The sequence below is a fragment of the Callorhinus ursinus genome, unplaced genomic scaffold (assembly GCF_003265705.2).
Source record: "Callorhinus ursinus isolate GAN/ISIS: 27379988/994484 unplaced genomic scaffold, GSC_fseal_2.0 scaffold94, whole genome shotgun sequence".
In the NCBI taxonomy this organism is placed as follows: domain Eukaryota; kingdom Metazoa; phylum Chordata; class Mammalia; order Carnivora; family Otariidae; genus Callorhinus; species Callorhinus ursinus.
This window is the reverse complement of record NW_027397156.1, coordinates 2,185,492-2,208,173: the sequence shown is the minus strand read 5'-3', so window position 1 is coordinate 2,208,173 and position 22,682 is coordinate 2,185,492. Positions and strand designations below refer to the sequence as shown.

Here is a 22,682-nt window from a genome sequence, read left to right as displayed (position 1 = left end):
TGCCTTGCACCCTACCGGCGGAGGCCGTGCTTCATAAACGCGAGCCCACACGGCCACGCACCATCTCCTCTTCCCCCACCAGCCACTTCCACGCAGCCCGCCCTGGTCCAGGCTCATGACGACGGTGACGGTGACAAGTCTCATTTCATGGATGCCAGGCACTGTGCTATGATGTCATTGATGTGCCTTAGCTGATTTATTCCTCACAAGAGCCCCGTGAAGCAGGTGCGTCTCTATCTCCATTCTACAGACGAGGAACCTGAGGCTCAGAGCATGTGGGGAACTTGCCTTGGGCCGGCCAGTCTGTAAGTGGCGGCACTGGGATGTAACCCCACACACTGGTTCCAAAGCCAGTGACTCTAGCTACTGCATGCCAGCCCTGAGGGCTTCAAAGGACAGAGGCTGGGACTGCCAGTCCCCTGGGGGTTGCAGGGAAGGGGAGACTAACAGCCAAGGCCAAGCAGATGCTTACAAAGGGAAAGGTGCTCTCTCCTCCCCCCGCCTCCGCCACCTGACATACACATCTGAAGAGGTGCTGCTGGGACAGAGGAATGGACAAAGCTGTCAAACTTACACCTTTTCTACTTCTTGGCCTAAGTCTTTGTCCCACTGTGTCCTAACCAGATAGGGGAGTCAAGGAACAGAATGCAAGGGGACGCAGATCTAGGGAAGCAGGTGGAGGTAGAGCAGCCAGCCCCCTTGGGGTGGTCCACCCTGTGCCCGAGCCGTAGGTTCTTGTCAAGGGGGTCTGGTCTGAATCAGCCAGAGCTCAGGACTCCGACCAGGGGCCTGTCCCCTGGGGACTGAGGACTGAGGTCCATGCCATGACTGATATTCTCAGGGCTGGTTGACCTTGAGAGGCCCTACATACCAGAAGCTCGTGATGCTCCCCGTGTGTAATTCCACGTACAAACACAAACACCACCAAACCAAAACAAAAGGAAAGCAATCCGACAAAGGATACACAGAAAGCTCAAATCGGTGGCTTCTGCCCGGGAAAGAGACTAAGTGGCTGGGGGAGAGGGCTGGGAGGAACACATTTACTTCTCCCTTATACCTGGGTTTTTTTAAAAAAAGATTTTATGGGCGCCTGGGTGGCTCAGTCGGTTAGGCGACTGCCTTCGGCTCAGGTCATGATCCCGGAGTCCTAGGATCGAGTCCCACATCGGGCTCCCTGCTCAGCGGGGAGTCTGCTTCTCCCTCTGACCCTCTCCCCTCTCATGCGCTCTCTCTATCTCATTCTCTCTCTCAAATAAATAAATAAAATCTTTTAAAAAATTTTTATTTATTTATTTGTCAGAGAGAGTGAGCACAAGCAAGGGAAGTGGCAGAGGGATAGAAAGAAGCAGATTCCCCACTGAGCAGGGAGCCCGTTGCAGGACTCAGTCCCAGGACCCTGGGATCATGACCTGAGCCGAAGGCAGACGCCTAACGACTGAGCCACCCAGGCGTCCCTACACCTGTTTTTTGAATTGAATTATAGTTGACGCACAATGTTACATTAGTTTCAGGTGTACAACTAGTGATTCAACAAGTCCATGTGGTATGCTACACTCACCACAAACATAGCTACCACCTGTCACCATCCAACATTATTACAATTGTATTATTCACATTATTACATTATTACAATACCACTGATGAGCGGCCCAGTTGGTTAGGCATTTGCCTTCAGCTCAGGCCATTATCTCAGGGTCCTCGGATCGAGCCCCGAAGTGGGCTCCCTGTCTCTCTCAAATGAATAAATAAAAAGTCTTTAAAATATTTTTTAAAATACCACTATCTTCCCAACGCAGTGCCTTTCATCCCCATGGTTTATTGACTCCATAACTGGAAGCCTGTACCTCCCACTCCCCTTCACTCATTTTGCCTCTCTCCCACCTGCCTCCCCTCTGGCAACCATCAGTTTATTCTCTGTGTTTATGGGTCTGTTTCTGATTTTTGTTTTGTGTTTTAGATTCACATATAAGTGAAATCACACGTTCTTTGTCGTCCTCTGACTGACTTATTTCACTTAACATAGTACCCTCTAGATCCATCCACATTGTCACAAATGGCAAGATCTTATTCTTTTTATGGTTGAGTAATATTCCGTTGTGTATATAGATATATATATATATATATATGCCATATCTTCCTTATCCATTCATCTGTCGATGGACACTTGGGTTGCTTCCCTATCTTAGCTACTGTTAATAATGCTGCAGTGAACATAGGGGTGCCTATATCTTTTTGAATTACTGTTTTCATTTTCTTGGGTAAATACCCAGTAGTGGAATTACAGGATCATATGGTATTCCTCCTACTTTTAATTATTTGAGGAAGCTCCATACTGTTTTCCCCAGTGTCTGGGCCAACTGACATTCCCACCAGCAGTGCACAAGTGTCCCTTTTCTTCACATCCTCACCAACACTTGTTATTTCTTGTCTTTCTGATTCTAGCCATCTTGACAAATGTGAGGTGGTATCTCAGGGTGGGTTTGATTTGCATTTCCCTGAGGATGAGTGAAGTTGAGCATCTGTGTCTGTTGGCCATCTGGATGTCTTCTTTCCCCTATCCCTTTTTGGATGTTGTAGCATGGGTATGTATTACCTTTATAAAAATAAATAAATTGCTTGGGAGATGGAAATTTGTAGGAAACACCGACTGGGGTGCTGGGAATGCTCTACATCTTAATCTAGGTGGTATATACATTGGTGTATGTGGTCAGGCCATATGCTTAAGATTCATGTTAAGCACTCATGTAAGCATTCATGCACATTATGTATGCTATTACCTCAATAAAAAATAAGGAAAAATAATAACCAAGTGTTAAAGCTCAACTAAAGTCTGTTTCCTGTGATGACTACTTTATCACTTTTTCAAATATCAAACATCAATCCCCCCCCCCGGCAAAAAAATGGGCTCTTCCCCTCCCCCTTCTCTCTGGTACCTGGGAAACTCGGTCTGTTTATTATATGACCTAATGCTGACTACCATTTCAGTCTTGGACTTTGAGCCCCACTGAAAGACCACAAATTCCCTCCCAGAGCTAGGGGCAGAAAAAGCATCTGCATAGCTCCTGCATAGCTGCATCCGGCTCCACCGTGGGGGCGCCACAGCCCATCAGGCCCACCTTCAGGAGTTCAAAGGCTAACACAACGCCTCACGCAGAGTACGTGTCTAATAAACAAGCTCATCAATAGCCATGCACAGGCATGATCAGCTCCTGGTCCCTGCACTGGCATGTTCAGCTTCCGGTCCTACACATACATACCCTGCTTGTCATACACAGATGAGTATACACATGCACACACAGGCCCACTACACGCACCTCACCGCCCACGTCCATCTACACACATCTCTGGCCCAGTGCAGACACCCACACACATAGACACAGCATCCTGACCACATGTGACATTGTGGGTCCCGGCCTCCCTCTCCACTGCTTTACTCTGTGCACCCTGTCCTTGGTTCCTGTGTGCCCACAGCAGGGCCTCTGCCCAGGGGCACTCGACTCTTGGTTCACCACATGGCTGGCTCTTCCTCATCAGCCCGCTGTCAGCACATGTCACCTCCTCAGGAAAGCCCTCCTGGATCCCTCCAGTTAGCGATGCCATTGGCACTCCCAGTCACGTGCTAGCTAGCACCTGAAGCTGTTTTCATTTTCTGCATAACACTTCTGAGAATCTAAAATTAGTCCTATTTATTGGGTTCTCTGTGTCCTCTGTTGCCTCCCACTGGAATGAAGCTCCCTGAGAGCAAGGACCCTGTCTGTCTTCTTCGCTACATTATTGCCAGCACCTGACAAAGTACCTGGCCCATGGGGGATGCTGGCCATGCATCTGCTGCATGAATGATGCATGGGAGGGGCAAGTGAAGAGACACTGAGAGTGGAATGAACGCCAGATGTTGGGATATTCCGTGCGAAGGGGGAGCTTTCCCAGGTTGGCCTTTCAGACATGTTATGTTTCTGAATGGGGGCTACCCAGGGGTTCGGGTAAGCAGACAGCAGAAGCAGGGGACCAGAGAGTGAAGGGAGACAAGCAATGGAGAGAAGAAAGACACATCCGTCACCGGGAAAGTGCTAGAGAAAAGGAGGAGGGGGCTGAGGGATATAAATGAGACTGGAGTTCCTCACATATTGAGGGAGGGACAGGAAGCAAACCGGGGGGGGGGGGGGGGCAGTAGATGGCGCTCATGGTCGCACACCTGCTGCGCTGAGCATACACCCTGCCCCTCTCTCCCAAACTAACAGGAGCCTGTGTGGCACCCAGGTGGAGCCGGGGACTTACCCACGGGACAGCATCTCCCCAGAGGGACGGGGGGTCACAGGCACAGGGCCACAAGGGGTGCCGCTGTGCACAGCAGCCTGAACAGGTGAGGAAGAACGCTGGGAGCTCAGCGACTTCCTCCTTGATGCAGCCCGCCAGGCCACTGGCACCACGGCAGCGAGCCCCTGGTCTAATGATCCCTGGAGAAGGGACAGGTGGGAGGGGCTGGCCTCAGACTGCCACAGCCACCTGCCTCTCCTGCAAGCCCCACTGGGTCGTCCAGGGCCCGCCTGTCCTCAGCTTCTTCCCTTGGGAGGGGAGGAGCCACCTGGAGCTCCACCTGGAGCTCACAGAGCAGCTGGAGGGAGGGGCGGGGTGGGGGCAAAGACCAGGAAGTAGCCCTGGCTGAGGGAGCACCAACCAATGGGGGACCTCCCAGCACACAGAAGCGAAGGGGCCTCCAAAAAAGCCCAGGAAGCCCCACTCCTCAGAGGAGGCGACACCTGTGCAGGCCCACCACCCCCTCTCCCTCCAGGGTATTGAGGGGCAAGTCCATCCTCCCACCCTGCCCCAGAGCAGGGTTGTTACCAGCAGGAGCATAGGAAGGATCTGGACGGAGAGCTGAAGCGGCCTGGAATGGCAGAGGGAATCTGGGGCCAGGAGGTGGGGGTTGTCAGGGTCACAAAAGACTGACGCTGAGGCTAAGTCACAGGCACGTTTATTATCCTCCGGAACATTAAGGTCTTCCCTTCCTGGGCAGTGTCGCCCGGGAGGGCCGAACCTCAGGAGGCAGCCACACTGCCGCCAGAAGCAGGCCCGTGGGGAGGCAATGTCATGGGCGGCAGGAACAGCGCCTTCAGCTTCCCCGACAAGCTGGCAATCTCGGGATCCTGGGCTTCATAAGACTTGACCAAGCGGGCAAACTTCAGGACACCTGCAAGGGGAAGTGGAGCATCAAGCCACACCAGGGGACAGGTGTGCCCCAGACATCAGGAGGGGGCAGCTTGGGCATGAATCACTGGCTGTTTCCCCTCTGGTCAGGTAGCTGCCTACAAAACAAGGCACAAGCAGGCCTCTGCCCTGTGTGGTTTGGATCAACCATTTCCTGGTCTACACCAGGCACAACTTAGATGGGAGGCAGTGAATGAAATATCCCAAAGCGGTGTGCTTCTCGTGATCAGGTGAACCACTTTGGCTATTTACTCACGAGAACCCAAAGTATGAACATGCACAAGGTCCCAAGTCTATAACCTGAACACAGGAGAGCCATGGGCCAGCTGGGCTGATGGATTTGCACCCTTGGGGAACGCCATGATCTCATCAAGGAAACTGACCAGCCAGCCCTCCAAAAGAGATTAGCTAAAACCCCTTGGAGGGGCGGCAGAAGCATACTGTCATGCAGACATCCCACTAGAAGCTATCAGAAGAGGGTTCGGTTCCAGCTCTGCTGTAACCTCAGGCACTCAGTTTACTGCTAGAGTCTATTTCCTCATCTTAAAGTGGGATAGCAGTATAATTACTGGTAACTACAAAAAGCACTTAGGACTTCACCTGGCACAAGCTCAGAATAGACTCTTGGCTCTAACTGCCAATACTGTTCGTCAGATTGTGGCTGCCTCCGTGTGGCGAGACAAGGGAGGACGGCTTAGGGACCCAATGGATCCAACGCCCTCTCCCGGACCCGCGCCACCCCCGACCCCCGACCGACCCACCTTCCCCGTCGCAGCTGAAGCCATAGGCCTTGATAACCTCCTGCTGAATCTGCGTGGCCACAGGCAGCACGAACTGCAGCATTTTGCCCATGTCGTTGCACGCGTTGTCCCGAGCCTCGTCCATGCGCACGGCGTTCTCCGGGGCCGAGAACGCCTGGATTACCTCGGCCAGGACCACTGTGCGGAACACGTATCCCCGGGTAGGCGTCGGAGCATGGCCGGCGGGCCCAGCCAAGAACGCAGGGAAGAGGGCAGGGAATTAGTGGACTGAAGCCATAGTAACCCGATAAACTCGACCCAGATTCCCTCGCTCTAGGGGGCAAGGACCCCTCCTGGAGGAAAGAGAAGGATGGCACCCTGTGCCCCCATTTCCCGGCGGCGCAACCACACCCGTCGCTCTGTACCCTCCGCCCGCACGCACCCTCCTCCAGCTGGAAGCCCACCCGGTGGCTAGAACGCTGCTCACCCTTGGCTTGTTCGGCGCTCAGGGCCGCGGGCTGGGCCGAGGCGGACGCCATAGGGTAACAAAAGCTGCACGTGCAGCGAAACTCAAGAAACGCTCAGGAGAAACGAACTGCCTAATGCTAGGGTGGCTCTCAAAGCTGATGGGGGTGGAAGGGAAGCAGCATCAGCCGCAGCCGGAAGCCGAGAAAGCCTCTCGACATAGCGCAACGCGACACAGACACTGAAATACCTCAGGAAAGAAAAAGTTACTCAAACGGATCGCCCAACATTCGAGAAACTCATATAGAAAAAAAAACCCACCACGACGGCTAACACACCTCTATTGTTAAAAACGAATTGTGGGGGGGGTTTTCCGGTGAGAACCGGAAAACCTACTAGACAAATTCTAAAAGAGCTGTAACACTACAGGAAGTGGCCTAGAGAGAACGTGGGGTATCCATGAACGCCACTATTGGTGAGGGTGAGCTCAGACTGGCGTTTTCTAATTCTTACTGAGGTATAACCAACGGGGGGCATTACAACTTTCAGAAGGAAAAACAGGGGGAAAAGAAACTTATTTATAGCATCCATTTCTAGAGTTTGTGAACATTTGATTCCGAGCCTATGCAAATGAACCTGAAGCTGATTGGCTGGGACAGCTGGCCACACCCCCTTCGGTTTTTGAGAACGAAGTGATTGGCGGCAATAAACGCCGAGAGCCAAGCTGGCTCTCGTGTTCTCCTAAAATGGCCTTGTGCCGGGTGTGCGCTCCAGCGTAACGCCCTCCAATTTCTCTTCTGTTCTAGACATTTGAAATGGTCGCCCACTCCCTCCTCAAACCATGGGGTACTTAGGACTCCAGAGTTCTAGTCGTTTTAACCCAATGAAACTACGCCCCTGCACCTCCGCTTCATAACCCTTTCTCAGTCTGTTCGACAGAAAGCATTCTGGACTCTGGTGGCTCCTAGCTGAGGGGCCAGTGGCAGAAAGGCCTCCAAAGCCTGAGTGGCTTCCTAGCCCTGACCCTGTTAGAGGCGTGCCTGTCCTCCCCCCACGCCGGCCTCCAGCGTCTGGACTTCCCGGCCTTGCGACGCACGGAGGGACTAGCTCCGCAGTACCCTTCCAGCGGAGCCACGGCTCCAGGCCCTGGGCCCTTCCGAGAGCTCCTCTGCAACTCTCCAGGTCCCTACACCCACTTGTGTCCGGTTCCACTGCTTTCTCTCCAGGCACCGCTGAGTAGTCCCCCAGCCCCAGCCCCACCCCCACCCCCAACTCCGCCCCCAGAGCCCGCAAAGAACCAGTCACAGCCATCTTCCTGGGGAGTCGTGAGGATGTTTTTGTTTGGTTTTGCTTGGGATGTTTTTTAAAGAGCGTCATATAGATATTTATATATATAAATTATTAATGTGGGGGAGGGGCAAGGGGCATACATCGTAGAAGGGGCGCGCGCACAGGGACTGGGGGGGGCGGGGGCAGCACACGATGCTACGCAAAACAGCCACATCTAACAGATGAAATAATCACACCAACGGGGGTGGGGGAAGGGCGGTGGCCACCGGGGGTTGGGCACGGGGGAGGAAGAAAGCAGGGGGACAAGAAAAAGGGACCTGGTCCAAGATACTGTGCGCTTTCTGCCCCCCCCCCCCCCCCCCCCCCCCACCCGCCACCTCCCCACCTCTGCATACCACAGGAGCCTTGGCCTTCCGTCTGTCCCTTCCTCCCTCCCTCTGCCCAGCTGCTGAAACCCTGCAAAGGAGCGGCACCCCTCCCTCCTCAGCTCTGGGTGGAGGGCTGGGAGGGAGGCCTCCGAGGTCCAGATGCAGGGGCCACGGGTGCGCTCTTGATGGCAGGTTCTACAGCGGCTTGTCGCTTTCCTTCTTCAGGTGACTGGTGGAGAGGGGATGCAGAGCAGAGACATGAGACTGAGGTCAACCCTGACGGGGCCCCTGTCACAGAGTCGCGGGGTGGAGGAGAGATCCCCCCACACACACCAGGAGCCCAACACGCAGGGGTCTGCTGCCTGCACCCCGCCACCCCTGGCCTCGGGGGCCCTGCGCTACCTGTAGTAGTCCTCCTGGGCAGGCAGCGGCACACTGTGCAGGGGGTGATGCGCGTGCAGCCACTGTTGCTGCTCCAGTGCCAGGCGCTGCAGCTCAGCAGACTGCGCGTGCATGGCCTGCAGCTGGTGAGCTGCTGACATTGGGGCAGACAGGGAAGCTGGCAGGTCCCGGTAAGGAGCAGCTGTAGGCAGGAAGGGCAAGGGGCACATGACCGATGGAGTGCTGGGTACTTACTCTGGGCCAGGGGACAGCTAGCCACCTTACATTTGGAGGAAACTGAGGCTAAAACACTTGGGGAAAAGCCAGTCCTGCAAGTTGCCAGCAGTGGAGAGGATTGAAACCTCTGCCTGGCACTAAAACCTGTGCCTCTCTTGGGCAGGGCCTCGGCCCACCTTCTCCTATTCCCAGGTCCTCTGGTTACCTCCTCATCCCTCCCTCAAGCCCAAATAGGCCAATCCCACCCCCCAAACTCCTCCTTCCTGCCCTTCTCTCATTAGGCCCTCCCCACCCCCACTTCCAACCTTACCAAAGAGCTGGTGACGAAGAACTTCGTTCTCGTGCAGAGGGTGAGGAAGAAGGGGGTTGGGGAGGGTCCCAGCTGGGTAGGGGATCCGGGTAAGGTGAGACCCTGAGGCCAGGGGGTCAATGAGAGGGTGCACCGAGGCAGAGGCTACAGGGTAGAGAAGAGGAAGGTGTCACCAAAAGGCAGGCTTGGAGAAAAACATGCGTTTGGGTGAAGGGATCCAAGCCTGGGAAGGGATGGACAATCAATCAAACGCAGGGAGACCCAGTGAGGAACAAGGAGGCGCAAAGGAAGAACTAGGGGCCTGGTGGGTGGCCAGGACAAGACCTTACTGGAGTAGGAACATATGGATGGCAGAGAACAGGAGATTACAGTTTGTCAGAGGGGTCTGAGGGAAAGGAAAGAGAGACATGGGCTGCTTAGAGGAGATAGAGCAGGCTAGAAAGTTTAGGAAGTAAGACAGGAAGAGAGAGGAAGTTGAGAGAGAGAAAGCACAAGGGAGCCTGGAATGACCACGACTGTAAGGCTAAATCAGGCAATGTTCTAGACAATAATATGGCAAAAGGACAGTAAATAAAGCTCATTAGCACCTAAAATACCCCCGGCCAAAGCTATAGGGCTCTTTCTGGAAGGCCGCAGATCTAGAGATGGGGTAGAACATGAAACACCTCCACCTGGGAGGAGAGAAGATGGCAAGAAATGGTAACAGAGTTGAATCCAAAGGAGCAAGGAAACAGGTAAGTGAAGAGGGGTGGGGGGCACAGTCTGAGGGCAGAAAGGTAGCGTTCCCTCAAAGGTTTTCCTCTATGAGTGGAATGCTAGACTCTGAAGAGGGGTGGGGTGTGGGTTATTATAGTCCCTGTGGCAAGGCTGGGGCATGAGGAGATGGGGAATGACAGGGAGGCAAAGATCAGGGGAGCAATCCCCGGAGAGAGGCTCATGCCAGACTAGAGGAGGGAGGTCTTGGCCCGAGGAACAAAAGAGCCCAATCACTTGCCAGGGGTCAAGGTGGCCCCCAGGGACCAAGACAAAGAAGTAGGAGTCTCACCTGCATGGATGGCATCCTGCTGGTGGAGATGCAGGTGGGAGTGGATGTGGGAGTGCTGGTGGTGATGGGGGGTCACATTGAGCATCTGCAGCCGGGCCAGCGGGTCATTGCCCAGGGCTGCCACCCTTTCTGCATGCTGCCTCTCAGCTGCCAGTCGCTCGGCGTAGGACATATCAGGCCGCAGGGCTGGCCCAGCTGCCAGCGCTAGACGTTCTCTCTCCAGGGGCCCCAGACTCGGATGAAAGGGAAAAGGGTGCAGGCCGGGTGGGCCAGGCTGCAGAGCCAGGCCCCCATGTCGGGGGAAGGGATCCAAGCCCGGCCCAGGGACCCCGTGTAGGGGTTCCAGCTCACTGGGCTTCACCTCAAAGCCAGGCTTGAGGCGGTCACGGAGGTCTCGTTCACGGGCTTCCCGCTCCCTCTCCCGGGCTGCTGGGTCACTGCTGTACAAGGCCGGGACATTGTAACCCAGGAGCCCTGGGTCCACTGCCCCTAGGGGCACGTAGAACGGATGGTTGCGATTGCCAGGAGACATGACGTGGGGCCGGGCGTATTCACTGAGCGTGCGCAGGGCCGGAGTGTCAGGACCCAGGTAGGGGGGCACTGTAGCCACAGCGCTGCCCGGCTCAAATGGAGGGCGATGGGGCACCGGGCCAAGAGATGGGCACTCCACCGGCGCCCGGCCCTCCTGAGCCAACTTCTGTGGGATACAGGGAGAAAGAGTCAAAAGGGCAGGTCTGGAAAAAGGCGGCTGGTCCCGAGCTGCTCGTTTGTCTCACCAGCTGAAGGCCAAAATGCCTCATCTTACTGGAATCTCCCTAACCCTTTCTCCTGGATATTGGTTCTCCCTACCATCCACAGGCACTCGGATCTGATTTTGCCTTCCCCCAACCCAAGAATGCAAGGATTTCTCCCGCTGGAATCCTTCCGTCTCGATTTCCCGGGCTGCCGTGCTTCCTCCTCTCCGATAGGGGGAGCAATGATCATCCCCCGGCCCCCCCGCCGCCCCGGCCCTCCCTGCGCGGCGCAGAGGGCCAGACAGGCGGGTGGGTGGCGCATGTGGTGACGCACTCACCACGCTGCGTTCCAGCTCGCGCTCCTTCTCGCGTTCCCGCTCCTTCTCGCGTTCCCGCTCGCGCTCGCGCTCCTTTTCTTCGCGCGCGCGCTGCTCGGCCTCGCGCCGCACCTTCTCCACCAGGTCGGCCCGCTTCTTGGCCAACTTGGAGCCCTCCAGCGGCACGAAGTACAGGTCGCTGCGCGCGCACGAGTTAAAGCCGCGGTCCAGGTGTTTGTTGAACCTGCCGGGCACGAGGGCGGCGCGCGCTTAGCCCCTGCGAGCTGCCGGAGTGCCCCGCGGTGACCCTGCCCCCAGACCCGCCTGCGCAGACTGTGAGGGCGAGGCGAGGTTCTGGAGTACTTCAAAAAGCACCATGAGAACGCAAGGCTCCCTCTTGGCGCCTGCACGGGTCTCTCCGTTGCCCCCTCCGTCGTTCCCCATTCCAGGCCCAACCTCACCCCGCCCCGGGCGGCTCACCTGGCTGACTGGCTGGCATGGCTGGGCACGTCTACCACCTTGGGAGGGGGCGAGGGGCTACGGGCCGGGGGCACTGGGCTTTCGGGGGTCTCATACTCTTCAGCTGGCTCTTGCTTGATCTGCGTGGCGTTCAGGGGCGGCCCTGAGGCGGGGGCTGCAGGCGGTGGTGGCAGGGATGACAGGCCTGAGGGCCCGGCAGGTGGCAGGGGCCCTGGCCCCACGGTGGGCGAGCCCGGCTTGAAGGTCCCTGGGCCCGCGGGCGGCGAGGCGCCTCGGTAGCCGGGTGGGGTCCCTGTTCGGAAGGAGGGAGGCGACCCCGGCTTGTATCCCGGTGGGGTGGCTGTCTTGTAGGCCCCTGGGGACGGGGCTCTCTTTCCATACGGCGGGGGCCCAGGTGGGGAAGCTGTTTTGTAGCCTGCTGGCGAGGAAGCCACTGTGGCAATGACCGTGGAAAGCGTAGCCGAGGAAGTGGTGACCGGAGGCACCGGTGGGAACGGGTAGGGCGCTCCTTGGGGGCCCTGGGAAGGGGAGGGGTGTGAACATGGGTAGGATCCTTGAGAGGAAGAAGAGGAGGAGGAGTTGGAAGAGGAGGAAGAGGCAGGAGGGCCACTGGAGCCTGCTTGGGTGTAGGACACCTGGCTGTGAGGTGGGGGCAGGTGTGCTGGCCCTGGCGGGTAGGGCCTCAGAGACCCCAGGGAAGGAGACATGGCGTAAGGATGGGCATGGTGGGAGCTACTGCTCTCCAGGGGGTGGGGATATGCTCCAGGTGGAGGGGGCCCGGAGTTCCCATGATGCTGCTGCTGCTGCTGGTGGTGATGGTGATGTGTCGGCGCTGGTGGGTGGCCTGTGGACTGGCCTCCAGTAGAAGGAGGGAAGGGGCCTGGGTGGGCATTGCTGTTGGCTAAGAGACGGCCATAGGGAGGAGGTGGTGGGGGACCCTGGCTCCACACAGCCTGGGATGGAAGGGAAGGCTGAGTATACTTGGGAGGCTGATTGGAGACAGACAGGCTTGTCGGGGGAGGGAAGGAGTGGGGATAACTGGGCAGTGCCTGGGAAGCTGGGTACTGGGAGGCAGAGGCAGAAGCAGAAGAACTGGAAGAGGAGGCTGCTGCAGAGCTACTAGCAGAGGATGAATATGGATACCTCATTGGGGGGGCTGGGGCAGAAGAGGAGGAAGCTGGTGGCAGAGGATGGGGTGAGGGAGCAAGAGTGGGGCCCTTCTCTGGGCCAGGCGGAAGTCCACCCATACCCTGCCCCATGGCATGGGGAGACGGCAGATGCCCAGGTAGTGGCTGGGCCCCCAGGCCAGGAGGAGAGGCTGAGGCATTGTTAAGGGGTCTCAGAGCAGGTGGGGGAGGCAGGTTTGGTGTCACATGGGGGAAGGTGGCGGGTGGTGGAGCAGAGGGTAGGTTTCCACCACCCCCTGGAGTGTTAGGTGGCTTTGTTGGGGGAGCACCACCAGCCCCAGAGCTTGATATTGAAATGGGGGTGGTGGGTGGGGGGTGCTGTTTACCCCCAGTAGGGGCCCCTACTGAAGAGGCAGCCCCTCCCCCCTTGGGACCCATTGGGGGTCCAGACAAAACTCCTCCACCAGTGCCCCCAGGGTAGAGCTGTGGATGAGGGGGAGGGGCCCCAGGAGGAGCCTGGAACATTCGAGATGTGGGGGGCTCCATGGGAGCATGATATCCAGTGGGTGTCACAGAAGGGTGGGGTTCAAAGCCAGGCTCTGGCTGTCGGGGGGTGCTGTCTGGCGGTGGAGGGGAGGGAGGGAAGAGTGGAGGTGGGTGGTAGGGGCGGGCTGGGCCCTGGGACAGGCCGGAAGATGAGTCGGAGTCATTCTCCACGCTTCCAGGGCTGTAGATGCTGGGAGACGTGCTTCGGTTATCCTGGTCAATATCCCTAGGGTCACTGCTGCCATCATCATTGAGGCTCCGCCCATCTAAACTATCCAGATCAGAGGGAGACTGTGGCCGAGGGAGCTCCTGCTGCAGAAAAAGGAGGACCATTTTTTCTCTTTTCTTTTTCCTTGCTTCCCCTACGTTTGGGGCCTCCCTTGCACAAAATCCTTTTCCCCTCCCAGCACACCACTGTACCATGTGATGAATACCCTTGCTCAAGCCCACCTCCCTGCCATGTGGGGATTCCCCCTCTCTCCCCACATTCTCGGCGGCTCCCTAGCAGCCAGTCTTATTTCCCTCCCTGGAAAACTCCATTCCTTCCTCAAGTGTCCACCTCAAGCACCTTCTCCCCATCCACAGCTAAACCCAAATCCCTGTCTTCCACCAGCTCACATCCACCCTCCTCTCATCTCCTTTTACCCCATTAACCACATGTGCCAGAAACCCTTGGTTCTTAAAAAGACCACTCCTGCATTTTCCTTATGATTTATTTGTTCCTTCCACTAAGACCTCTCACCTTTAACCTCCTCCCCAGCCCCTTCATGAAAACCAGGACCTGGAAAAGGAGAGGCTTAGAATCCCCCACACTCCCAGTCCCCTCTGGCCCCATGTGGTCATCTAGTGGTCTGGCTACAGCCCTAAAGTTCTGACATATTATAGACAGGACTCCTTTAATAAGCACCAGGATATGACTTTTTGCTCATATCCCAGGCAAGATTAAAGTAGGAATTGTGAATGAAAGGAAGTTTTCAGGTAAGAGTGGTCAGAAAAGGGGTCAGGACAGTACTAGGGTCTCCCACCTCAGTTTTGGTCTTTTTTGGTGCATTGGTCTCCTCACTTTCACTCTCTGAGATCTCCTCACTCCGGCCCTGCTTGCTGACCTTTGGGGTGGAGGCTTCCTCGACGCGGGCCTTCTGTTAGAGAGAAAAGAGAAAATTCCTGTCTTCTACCTTCCAAGCCTCCACCGTTACCCTCTGCCAGACAGGACGTTCCCCCACAACACACAGACATACACCCTCAGCCCCAGTGCCTGGGCATCCTGTGGGAGGACCTGAGGACAGACTACCTTGGCCGTCTGCCTAGACTTCTCGGCTTTGCCATCACTGCTGGACGTGCTGACCCCTCCAGGGGAGGCCCGGCCCCTCGATCTCAGTTCTTCCCGGGGCCCAGGGGCCTCTTTCTTCCGTCCACTCCTCATTGACATCTGAGGGAGAAGGAAGGAAGCAGATAATATAAGGGGTTTTCTCACACAGCACCTAACCTTATGGTGTGCCTTATTTCGGTTCTTCCTCTCCAGGCCCTCACCCCAGTTTCTCTGCCCCTCATCTTTCATGTCTCTCACTTCAGCTATTACTCACTGAGTCTTTATTCTGTCGTGTCTTCATTCTTCAGGCTGTGGAGACCCCATTCTCCTCTGCCTGGGCAGCTGAATACAGAAACTTCTCTGCTTCACCCCAAGTTCCCCACAGCTGTGGTCTGGGAAGCAGGAAGCAGGATCTCCAAGTTTCCAGTGTAGGCACCTGGAACTTGCAGAATCTGTTTTCAGTGAAGCCTGTTAGGAAAGACCATCAGAGTCTCCAAATGGGGGAATAGCATCTGAAGGGGCTACCACTGTGCTCATCCAGGGGTTAAGTAAGTGGCCCAGCCCTAGGCCTTTTGGGCCAAGAGGCACAAGCTGCATAAGACTGTTGCTGGCTGGCCCCACAGGCTGCCCCCGCTATCTATAGGTGAAGGAGCCTCTGCTTGCAACATCATCTCTTTCATCTCTGGAGAAGGCAGAAAATTCAGATGTACCTATGAGCTCACATTATGTACCCTTCACGATACCTAGGAAATACCTGTGTGTCCATGAGTTCCACCAGAGCCTTACCAGGGAGCATAAAGAAATGTAGCTGAAGTATTAAGTAATTTACTGAGTGCGGTCTTAGGTCAAGCCCTTACATACAATATCACTGAATACTTACAACCAACCCTGCAGAGTAGGTATGTATTCTTATATCCGTTATATAGGTGGGGAAACTGAGGCTCAAAGATTGAGATTGTGACTTGTCCAACTTCGTGTGATGAATACACAGTCACCGCACCAGAATCAAACCCACGTCTCCCTGACTTCAAAGCCCATGCTATTTCTTCTAGACTTTGCTACAGTCTCATCAGAAGCTGGTGGGGAGAATTCTCAGAAGGCCTAGATCAGTCCGAGATAGGAAAAGAATCTTTTCACATCAGAGTAGGTGGGAGAAGAATGTCCCATTCTATAACACAAATGCACACAATCCTACCAATCCCGAGCCCAAACCTGGGTAGCCCCAAAGTGCAGAACTTCATTTTTGAGAGCTCCATAGAGGCCCCCTCTCTAGTGCTTGGGTTCCCTAAGGCTAGAAAGTCAGGACTTTCACTTTACCAACCAAAGCAGTGAGTATCAGTAAGCACATAATACAAAGTTACAAATTTCTGAGCTGTCACTTGGCTTAGGGACACACACCTCAGGGCCGGTCTATATCTGTACCTATTATCTATAGTCGGCTATTTTCATTCGCACTGGTTTGTATTTCTTGCTAAGTGTCACGTCTCTCCAGATTATCTCATGACCATGAGATCTTTTGAGAGCAAAAATGGTATCTTCCCACTGTTTTCTTCCTTTCCATATCTCCCACTGATGTCACGTATATATGCGTGTTCTGTTCTGTCCTTGTCATTGACCTGTAAGCCCACTCACTTCAGTAGGTCTTTGCGAATAAAATGCTGCTGGCTTTGGTGGGAACAGGGTAGACTTAGCCACCTATTCTGAGGCAGGAGGCCTGGCTATGTCAATGGCATTTCCACAGTCGATAGCATGTTTTTCCCGAAGAATACAGAGTAATTATTTCTCACTCATCTCCACTGAACCCTACTGAGACAGGCGGTGAGGAGTGAACCTGACCTTTCCAGGAAACTTAAATAATAATTTACTTAGAGTCACAAAGAGCTGAGACACAGCTCCAGGTCTTCTGAACTTAGAACCGATGCTCTGCCCAGCAAACCAGCCATTTTTCTTCAACTACAACTATTACCACATTTTGGAATTGTTGTGGAGATGGGATTTTGTTTTTTTCGTTTTTTTTTAAAGATTCCATTCATTCATTTGACAGAGAGAGAGAGACACAGCGAGAGAGGGAACACAAGCAGGGGGAGTGGCAGAGGGAGAAGCAGGCCTCCCGCCTAGCAGGGAGCCAGATGCGGAGCCCAATCCCAGGACCCTGAGATCCCAACCCGAGCCGAACGCAGACGCTCAACCAACTGAGCCACCCAGGCGCCCCTGTAGATGGGTTTTAAAACATTGTCAACACCACCTCCCCAATCCAAAGAACAAAATCCAATATAACAGAAGGGGAAACAATCTCAACGAAAGCACAGCAGAGATGACTATTTGTGACTGGTGTGTCTTTGCCAGCCCCCCTAAAGGAGGGTGCCCATGTCTCATCCCAACCTCAGAATCTGTCCACCAAGTCAGTTAGAGCGAGGAGATCCAAAAGGTCAGAGAAATGCATGAATGGAACTGAAAAACACAACAATCAGTATGCCCCTCCCCCACCGCAACTGTTTTAAACAGCTGAAATCTGATAAAATTATCAGTGAGTAGCTTTGAAGGAGAAAAGCAGTCATAAAAGCATAGGTAATCCTGGCGGAAAGGAGTGGCAAGGGGGAGAGGAGTTAGGGTTGGGCTGTACATATGTTTCTGAACTCGGAGCATGTTTTAGCATCAACAAGGTGAGCTAAGCTCCATCTTGCCCTAATAGCCAGTCACTGTAACTAATACTGCTAGAGACCTACTGTGTACCTGGCAACACACTAACACACTAACACTAACACACAACACACATTCCGCTTCACAGCCTTACTGCAAAAGAAAAATAACAAAAGACAAGAATGGGGCGATGCAAAAGTGAAAAACAGGGAAAGAGTCTCTAAGAACAGGAAAAGAAGGGAGAAATATGAGAAGGACGTCAGAAGGAATACACAACTGAGGCACAAGGCTTTCTGGGAAAGGCTTGCAGGATGAATTTCAGGATCGCGGCCCCAGCCCCCATCGTCATTCCAGACCTGCCAGACTAACAAACCAGTCCAAAGTGACTCCTAGATAACAATGCAGCCCAGACCAGCAGATAACAATGCACCAGTCTAAGCCTTCTTAAATCCCGGGTTGTCAGAGGGGCCTCAGAAATCATCTTATCTACAACCCCGTCATCTTACATGAAGCCAAGACTCAAAGAGAAGTGACTGGCCCAAGGCCACAATTAGAGGTACAGCCAGGACTAGACCCAGGTATCCTGGCTTCTGTTCCAGAGTATTTCCACAGCCTTCTCCCCTGGGCCGCCCTCACAAGGGATGGGCTTGTTGGAGAGCCCAGCTACTCCAAGGTCAGGGAAATAGAAGGTCGAAAGTTAGCTGAGGGAAGGGGTCACTGTCGCGATAGTCTGGGAAAGAGGGAAAGGGAGACTCAGGAAGGGAGACTCAAGCTTAAGAAAATGGAAGAATATCAGTGCAAAGAAGCAAAAGGACTACCATATACAAAAAGTTCCTAATAAGGGAGGTAGAGGCCAGAAAGAAATGCCAAAAGATGGTGTAACTTGAACAGGAACATTTCCATGCTTTCTCAGGCCTAGGGGGAGGAACTTGGAGCAACACCTATGACCTGCAAATAACATGTCTACCTGTTCCAACAGACTGCTGGATGGAAGGCGGGTGGACCCCCTGGGGAACCTCCTATCCACCAGCAGCACCAGAAACACCTTTCAGAAACCAGCCAAGAGTCCCAAGGACATAGCCAAAGGCTGAGGTCTAATCAAGATTCTGAACCCCCACCTATAGGACATCCCACTGGATCATTGCTTTGGCAACAAAATGGTAGAACCTGCCCCTCAAGAGTCTATCCCAGGAGTCCATCTGCCAGCCACTCCCCCTCCAGTTGCCAAAGCAACTCCTACCCTCCTCCAGCACCCTCAGGGAAGGGAGCTTGAGAGGAGTACCTACCCCCGTGGAAATAATTCCGTGCACAAAGGGAAATCTTTGAGCCCAAAACAGAAATGAAGATATAACCCCCCCCCCACACACACACACAAACTGCAGCTAGAGGGGCAGCAGGGTGCTCTAGGGATTTGAGGGACGAGGTCACAACTTGCCTGGAGTGCCTATACGATCGTCCAATTCTCTCCTCCTCTTCCACCCTCCCAGAAGCCCTTTCTCCCTAACTCTCCCTTCAGTGTTCCCATCTTCCTCCTCAGTAGCTTTAGGAGGACCACACTCGGCCCCAGTGTGCCCCTCTCCAAGAAGTAACTATGGCTGGGATTGGAAAAACAAGGTCAGAGGTGGCCTGAAGTAGGCAAAATCGAGTCACAAAGGCAGCCACTTCCCACTTCCACCCTGTAACACCTCTGGTTCTTCTCAAAGGTGGACCTCTCCTTGGCCTTTTAGAGCCTCCCTTTCCCCAGGTTCCATTCTCCCTCATCAGCCTACAATCCCTCTCTTTCCACCTACCACACCCCTTCCCCATTTCCCACTTGCCTTCTAAACCTAGCACCCCCGACCCCGAGTTCTGAAACCCGGGCTTTGGGCCTTTTCCTGGAGCCCTAATGCCCCACCTCGCTGCCATATCTCCATTCCTTTTTTGCCTTCGCCCGAAGCCCCCTCGCGAGCAGCCCCCCTTTTCTTCTGCCAGCCCTCCGCCTCGGTGCTCCGCTTATGGTCCCGGGGTCCTGGCTACCCTCTTGCCCCATCAGCCCTCCTCCTGAGACCCTCCCACCTCCCTCCACCTTCCCGATCCTCCGGGTGCCCTGGCCCCCAACCCTCCTCCGGGGCCGGCCCCACCCCCTGAGCCGTGCCCCCCCCAGCCTCAGGCCGGGGCAGAGCCCGCAGTGGGGGTACCGGATCGGGAAAATAACAAATGGAGGCGGCGGCGGCGGGAGGGGGAACTGGGAGGGGGAACTGGGAGGGGTGGGGGTGGGGAGCCGCGGGGCCAGAACCCGGGCGGGCCCGAGGCCCCGGGGGGCAGCAGATCTTACCTGGTCCTAGCTCGGGACGGCTGGCTGGCTCCGAGCGGGATTCGGGGCTCCGGCGCCTCCGGGGGGCGGCGGCGGCCGCTCCCCCGCCCCCCTCTCCTCTTCCCGGCTTCAGTCCCCGCCGCGACGGCGGCGGCGGCGGCCCCGACCCCCCCGGAGGGCGGCCCCCATCCCCCCCTTTTCCCCCCAACCTGGCCCCGATCGCCCGCCTGCCCCCGGAGCGGACCCCAATCCCCGCTCGCGTTTAGCCCCTCCCCAGGCTCGCCACCTCCCCCCGGCCGCCCGGAATGCCCGGGCCGCGCCGCCCGCCCCCGCCGCGCCGCTCGCCCCGCCGCTCGCCCCCGCGGCCCGGCCGGCCTCCGCGCGGCTCTGACCCGCCGCCTCCCGCCCGCCTCCCGCGCCCGCGCCCGCCCCGCGCAGCCCGCACTCGCGCGATCCCCGGCCCCCTAGGCGGCCTCCGCCCGCGGCCCCCGCCCCTTCCCGGGCGGTCGTCCCCCCCTCGCCCCCTCCTAGCCCCTCTTCGAGGCCAGCGGTACCCCCCTAAATGGGTCCCGGCCCGAGGCCCCGGCCCGACGCGGGGCTGCGGGCGGGCTGGGCGGCGCGTCCGGCGACTCGCACAGGAAAGCGGACGGCGAAGGGAGGGAGCTTGGGAGAGGGGGATGGGAGAAGGGAGGAAGAGGGAGAAGGAGGGAGCGCGGAGGAACGGAGGAGAGAGGGGCCAGGAGGGAGACGCGAGGGAGGGAGCGCGAGGCAAGCTGCGAGGGGGGAGAGAGGGGGATCCGGAGAGGGGGAGGCGCTGTGCGAGTTGGCCGAGGCCGGCCGAGGGGCTGGGGCGCGGGGAGGGGTTCGCCGAGGCGGAATGTGGGGAACCGGAGAGGGCTAGGTAGGAGGGGCTGCCGGTTGTGAGGGCAGAGAAGGGGGAGACTGGAGAAGTTTGCGGGCAGGGGGGTCTGAGGCAGAGAGGAAGTGGGAGGTTGTGGGTGTGTGGCAGAGATTGGTCTAATGGGGGTACATTGCGAAAATGGAGCTACGTGGGGGCTTTGGGGGCAGTGAGGTATGTGACAGGGGGGGTGACTAAATCTTAGGGTGACAGCGTCTGTGGCAGACACGTAGCGGGAGAGGTGGGGGCGATGATGAGGGAGAATGGGATGGAACCTTGGGGTCATGGGGAGGGGAAGAAATTGAAAAGATGTAGACATATATATGTGGATGGGATTTCTGGATGAGAGTAGTTTGGAGGTGATTGGTGTTGGGAAAAGAATAGGGAACATAAGAATTGGGGGGGTGATGATGGAAACCTGGAGAGAGTCCAGAGATGTCAGCATGGAGAGAAGGGGAAAGGTGAGGAACCTTAAAAAGGAATTAAGGAGGTGGGGCCAGAGGCATATTCTAGGAGACCTGGGGTGCTGGGTGGGAAAGGAGTGAGGAGATACGGGGATGGCTGGATTCTGGAGGTGGGGGTTTCCAAGAGAACTGAGGACGGTTTAGACAAAGGTAGATAGAATGGGGTGGGGGAGGCGGGGGAAGTGGGTAATGAAGATTGGAAGGAAATGTAAGATAAACAAGGCCTTTGGTGGCAGTATGGAGGAGGGAGGTCAGAGAGGGGAAAGACAAGAGTGGAGATGGGAAGGGAAAGCAGTAGAAGGAAATGATGGAAGTGGGAGAGGACAAGCCCCCGTGTAGGGAAGGGATTAATTTATAGGAGTGGGACACCATCTTCAGGCCCTTCTGTCTGGTGATGTCTCCATTTTCCTTCTCAAACCTGTTCGAAGTCATCACAGACAGTACTCTGGGCCACAGGGAAGGGTCCGGTGGGGATTAGGCTCAAGGTGGAGCCAAATCCCTAGGTGCCCTAGTTCCCCAATCCCAGTCCTTCTACTATGGAGTCGATCCCCACCCTACCCCCAGACCACAGGTTCTTCTTCAACCCTCCCCGCTCTCCAGAAAGCCAGATTGTCAGCCAGCCAGCCATTTCCAGTCTTCAGCCTGAAGCCAGCACCCCCACCAGTCCACCACCAGTGTCTTCTTCTGGGCTGTCTCCCTGGCCCCACACCAAGCAGCAACATCTCCCAGGACAAAGGACACCAAGACACTGGGTGATTTTTGGCAGCTGAGATTGGGAAGGCCAGAGAATGGGAGGGAGGCAGGCTGGGAAACTGGAAGAGCTGGAGCTGGAGCCTGGATTGGGAGCCCTTACTTAGCTCTCCAGATTGGGGGTGGGAGTAGGGCATGTTGGGGCCAAGCCAGCTAGAGGCCAAGGATGGGCCCCGAATGCAGGATCCCACCCAGGCTTGTGGGAAAGAAGGAGGGTGGATTTGTGGCAACTCAGTGGGTTTTGCTTATTTTCTTGGGCCAGGCTCAACCAGGTTCTGGGACTACCCAAAAGCTCCAACAGATTCTAAAGCACTGGAGAACCCGAGCAAGAAGGCTTCCTTGGCCTAGCAATGAATCACCACTCTTTGTAGCCTGTGAATTGGTTGGCCACGCACTTTTCTACCCCATGCCCACCTTTTTTTTTTTTTTATCCCTCAGGGCCTTCCAGAGACCTGGTCAGCTCCCTGTCCCCCTCTCCCTGGTGATCCCTGCCCTCCCTCCCTCAGTGCCCTAGAATGGCCCCTGCTCCTTCTGCGCCCCCCCCGCCCCTCGGCCCCCCGCGGGCGACTGCCCTGCGCCGCCCCCCCCACCCCCCGCAACTTTGTTCCGAGACTCCTCCTCCTCACTCCCCATTGCATTTCCTCTCCTGCACTTCTCAGTTCAGTCGCCCACTGGGGCCCCAGGCCCAGGCCCTTCCCAGCTCCCTTCTAGGCTGAGCTGCTCTGTTTTTTAACCACTGAGGGATGGGCTAGGATGGTGACATCCCTGAACCTAAAAGAAAAATTTAGGCAGAGGTAGGAACAGAATATAAGGAGAGTCAGAGAAGCCAGGGCCTACCCCGTCCAATGCCTCCCGGACCTGAGGACCAGGCTCACCATTTGGCTTTGGGGTGCATCACACACACACACCCCACCATCCCACACCCCAGCTCCCTTTATGGCCCCAGCCCCCCACAACCCACTGGTCTCTAGGCAACGGCACAAAGAGAAAGTAGAGAGAGGGGCCTGGGAGGCCCAGACAGAACTATAGCTGTAACCCAATCCAACCCAGTACCTGGGGGGCAAGGGGTGGGGGTGGCCATGG

At 56.0% G+C, this 22,682-nt stretch overlaps 2 protein-coding genes and 1 non-coding gene across 5 annotated transcripts; all 3 read right to left on the bottom strand.

The window, feature by feature from the left end:
• Positions 1–4,956: 4,956 nt before the first annotated feature.
• Positions 4,957–6,786, bottom strand: CUNH12orf57 (chromosome unknown C12orf57 homolog). Of its 2 annotated transcripts, none has more exons than XM_025851827.2 (3): positions 6,661–6,786; positions 5,967–6,143; positions 4,957–5,188 (listed from the first exon to the last, which is right to left on the bottom strand). In XM_025851827.2, exons 2-3 carry the CDS (start codon positions 6,088–6,090, stop codon positions 5,037–5,039), a joined length of 276 nt encoding a protein of 91 aa, XP_025707612.1. In that variant the 5' UTR covers positions 6,091–6,143; positions 6,661–6,786; the 3' UTR covers positions 4,957–5,036. The 2 variants fall into 2 exon arrangements, with proteins under 2 accessions (XP_025707612.1, XP_025707611.1); XM_025851826.2 differs by lacking the exon at positions 6,661–6,786 and adding an exon at positions 6,433–6,645.
• On the bottom strand, positions 6,775–6,836 carry LOC112808747 (U7 small nuclear RNA). Its single transcript, XR_003204420.1, has one exon. It is a non-coding gene; the product is annotated as a U7 small nuclear RNA (small nuclear RNA).
• Positions 6,837–7,722: 886 nt separating this feature from the next.
• On the bottom strand, positions 7,723–19,675 carry ATN1 (atrophin 1). 2 transcript variants are annotated; one of them, XM_025851824.2, is made up of 10 exons: positions 19,509–19,675; positions 14,829–15,022; positions 14,537–14,674; positions 14,271–14,384; positions 11,573–13,557; positions 11,114–11,336; positions 10,042–10,738; positions 8,997–9,140; positions 8,471–8,651; positions 7,723–8,297 (listed from the first exon to the last, which is right to left on the bottom strand). In XM_025851824.2, exons 2-10 carry the CDS (start codon positions 14,853–14,855, stop codon positions 8,264–8,266), a joined length of 3,543 nt encoding a protein of 1,180 aa, XP_025707609.1. In that variant the 5' UTR covers positions 14,856–15,022; positions 19,509–19,675; the 3' UTR covers positions 7,723–8,263. The 2 variants fall into 2 exon arrangements, with proteins under 2 accessions (XP_025707609.1, XP_025707610.1); XM_025851825.2 differs by having other exon boundaries at positions 11,573–13,554.
• Between the last annotated feature and the right edge of the window lie 3,007 nt (positions 19,676–22,682).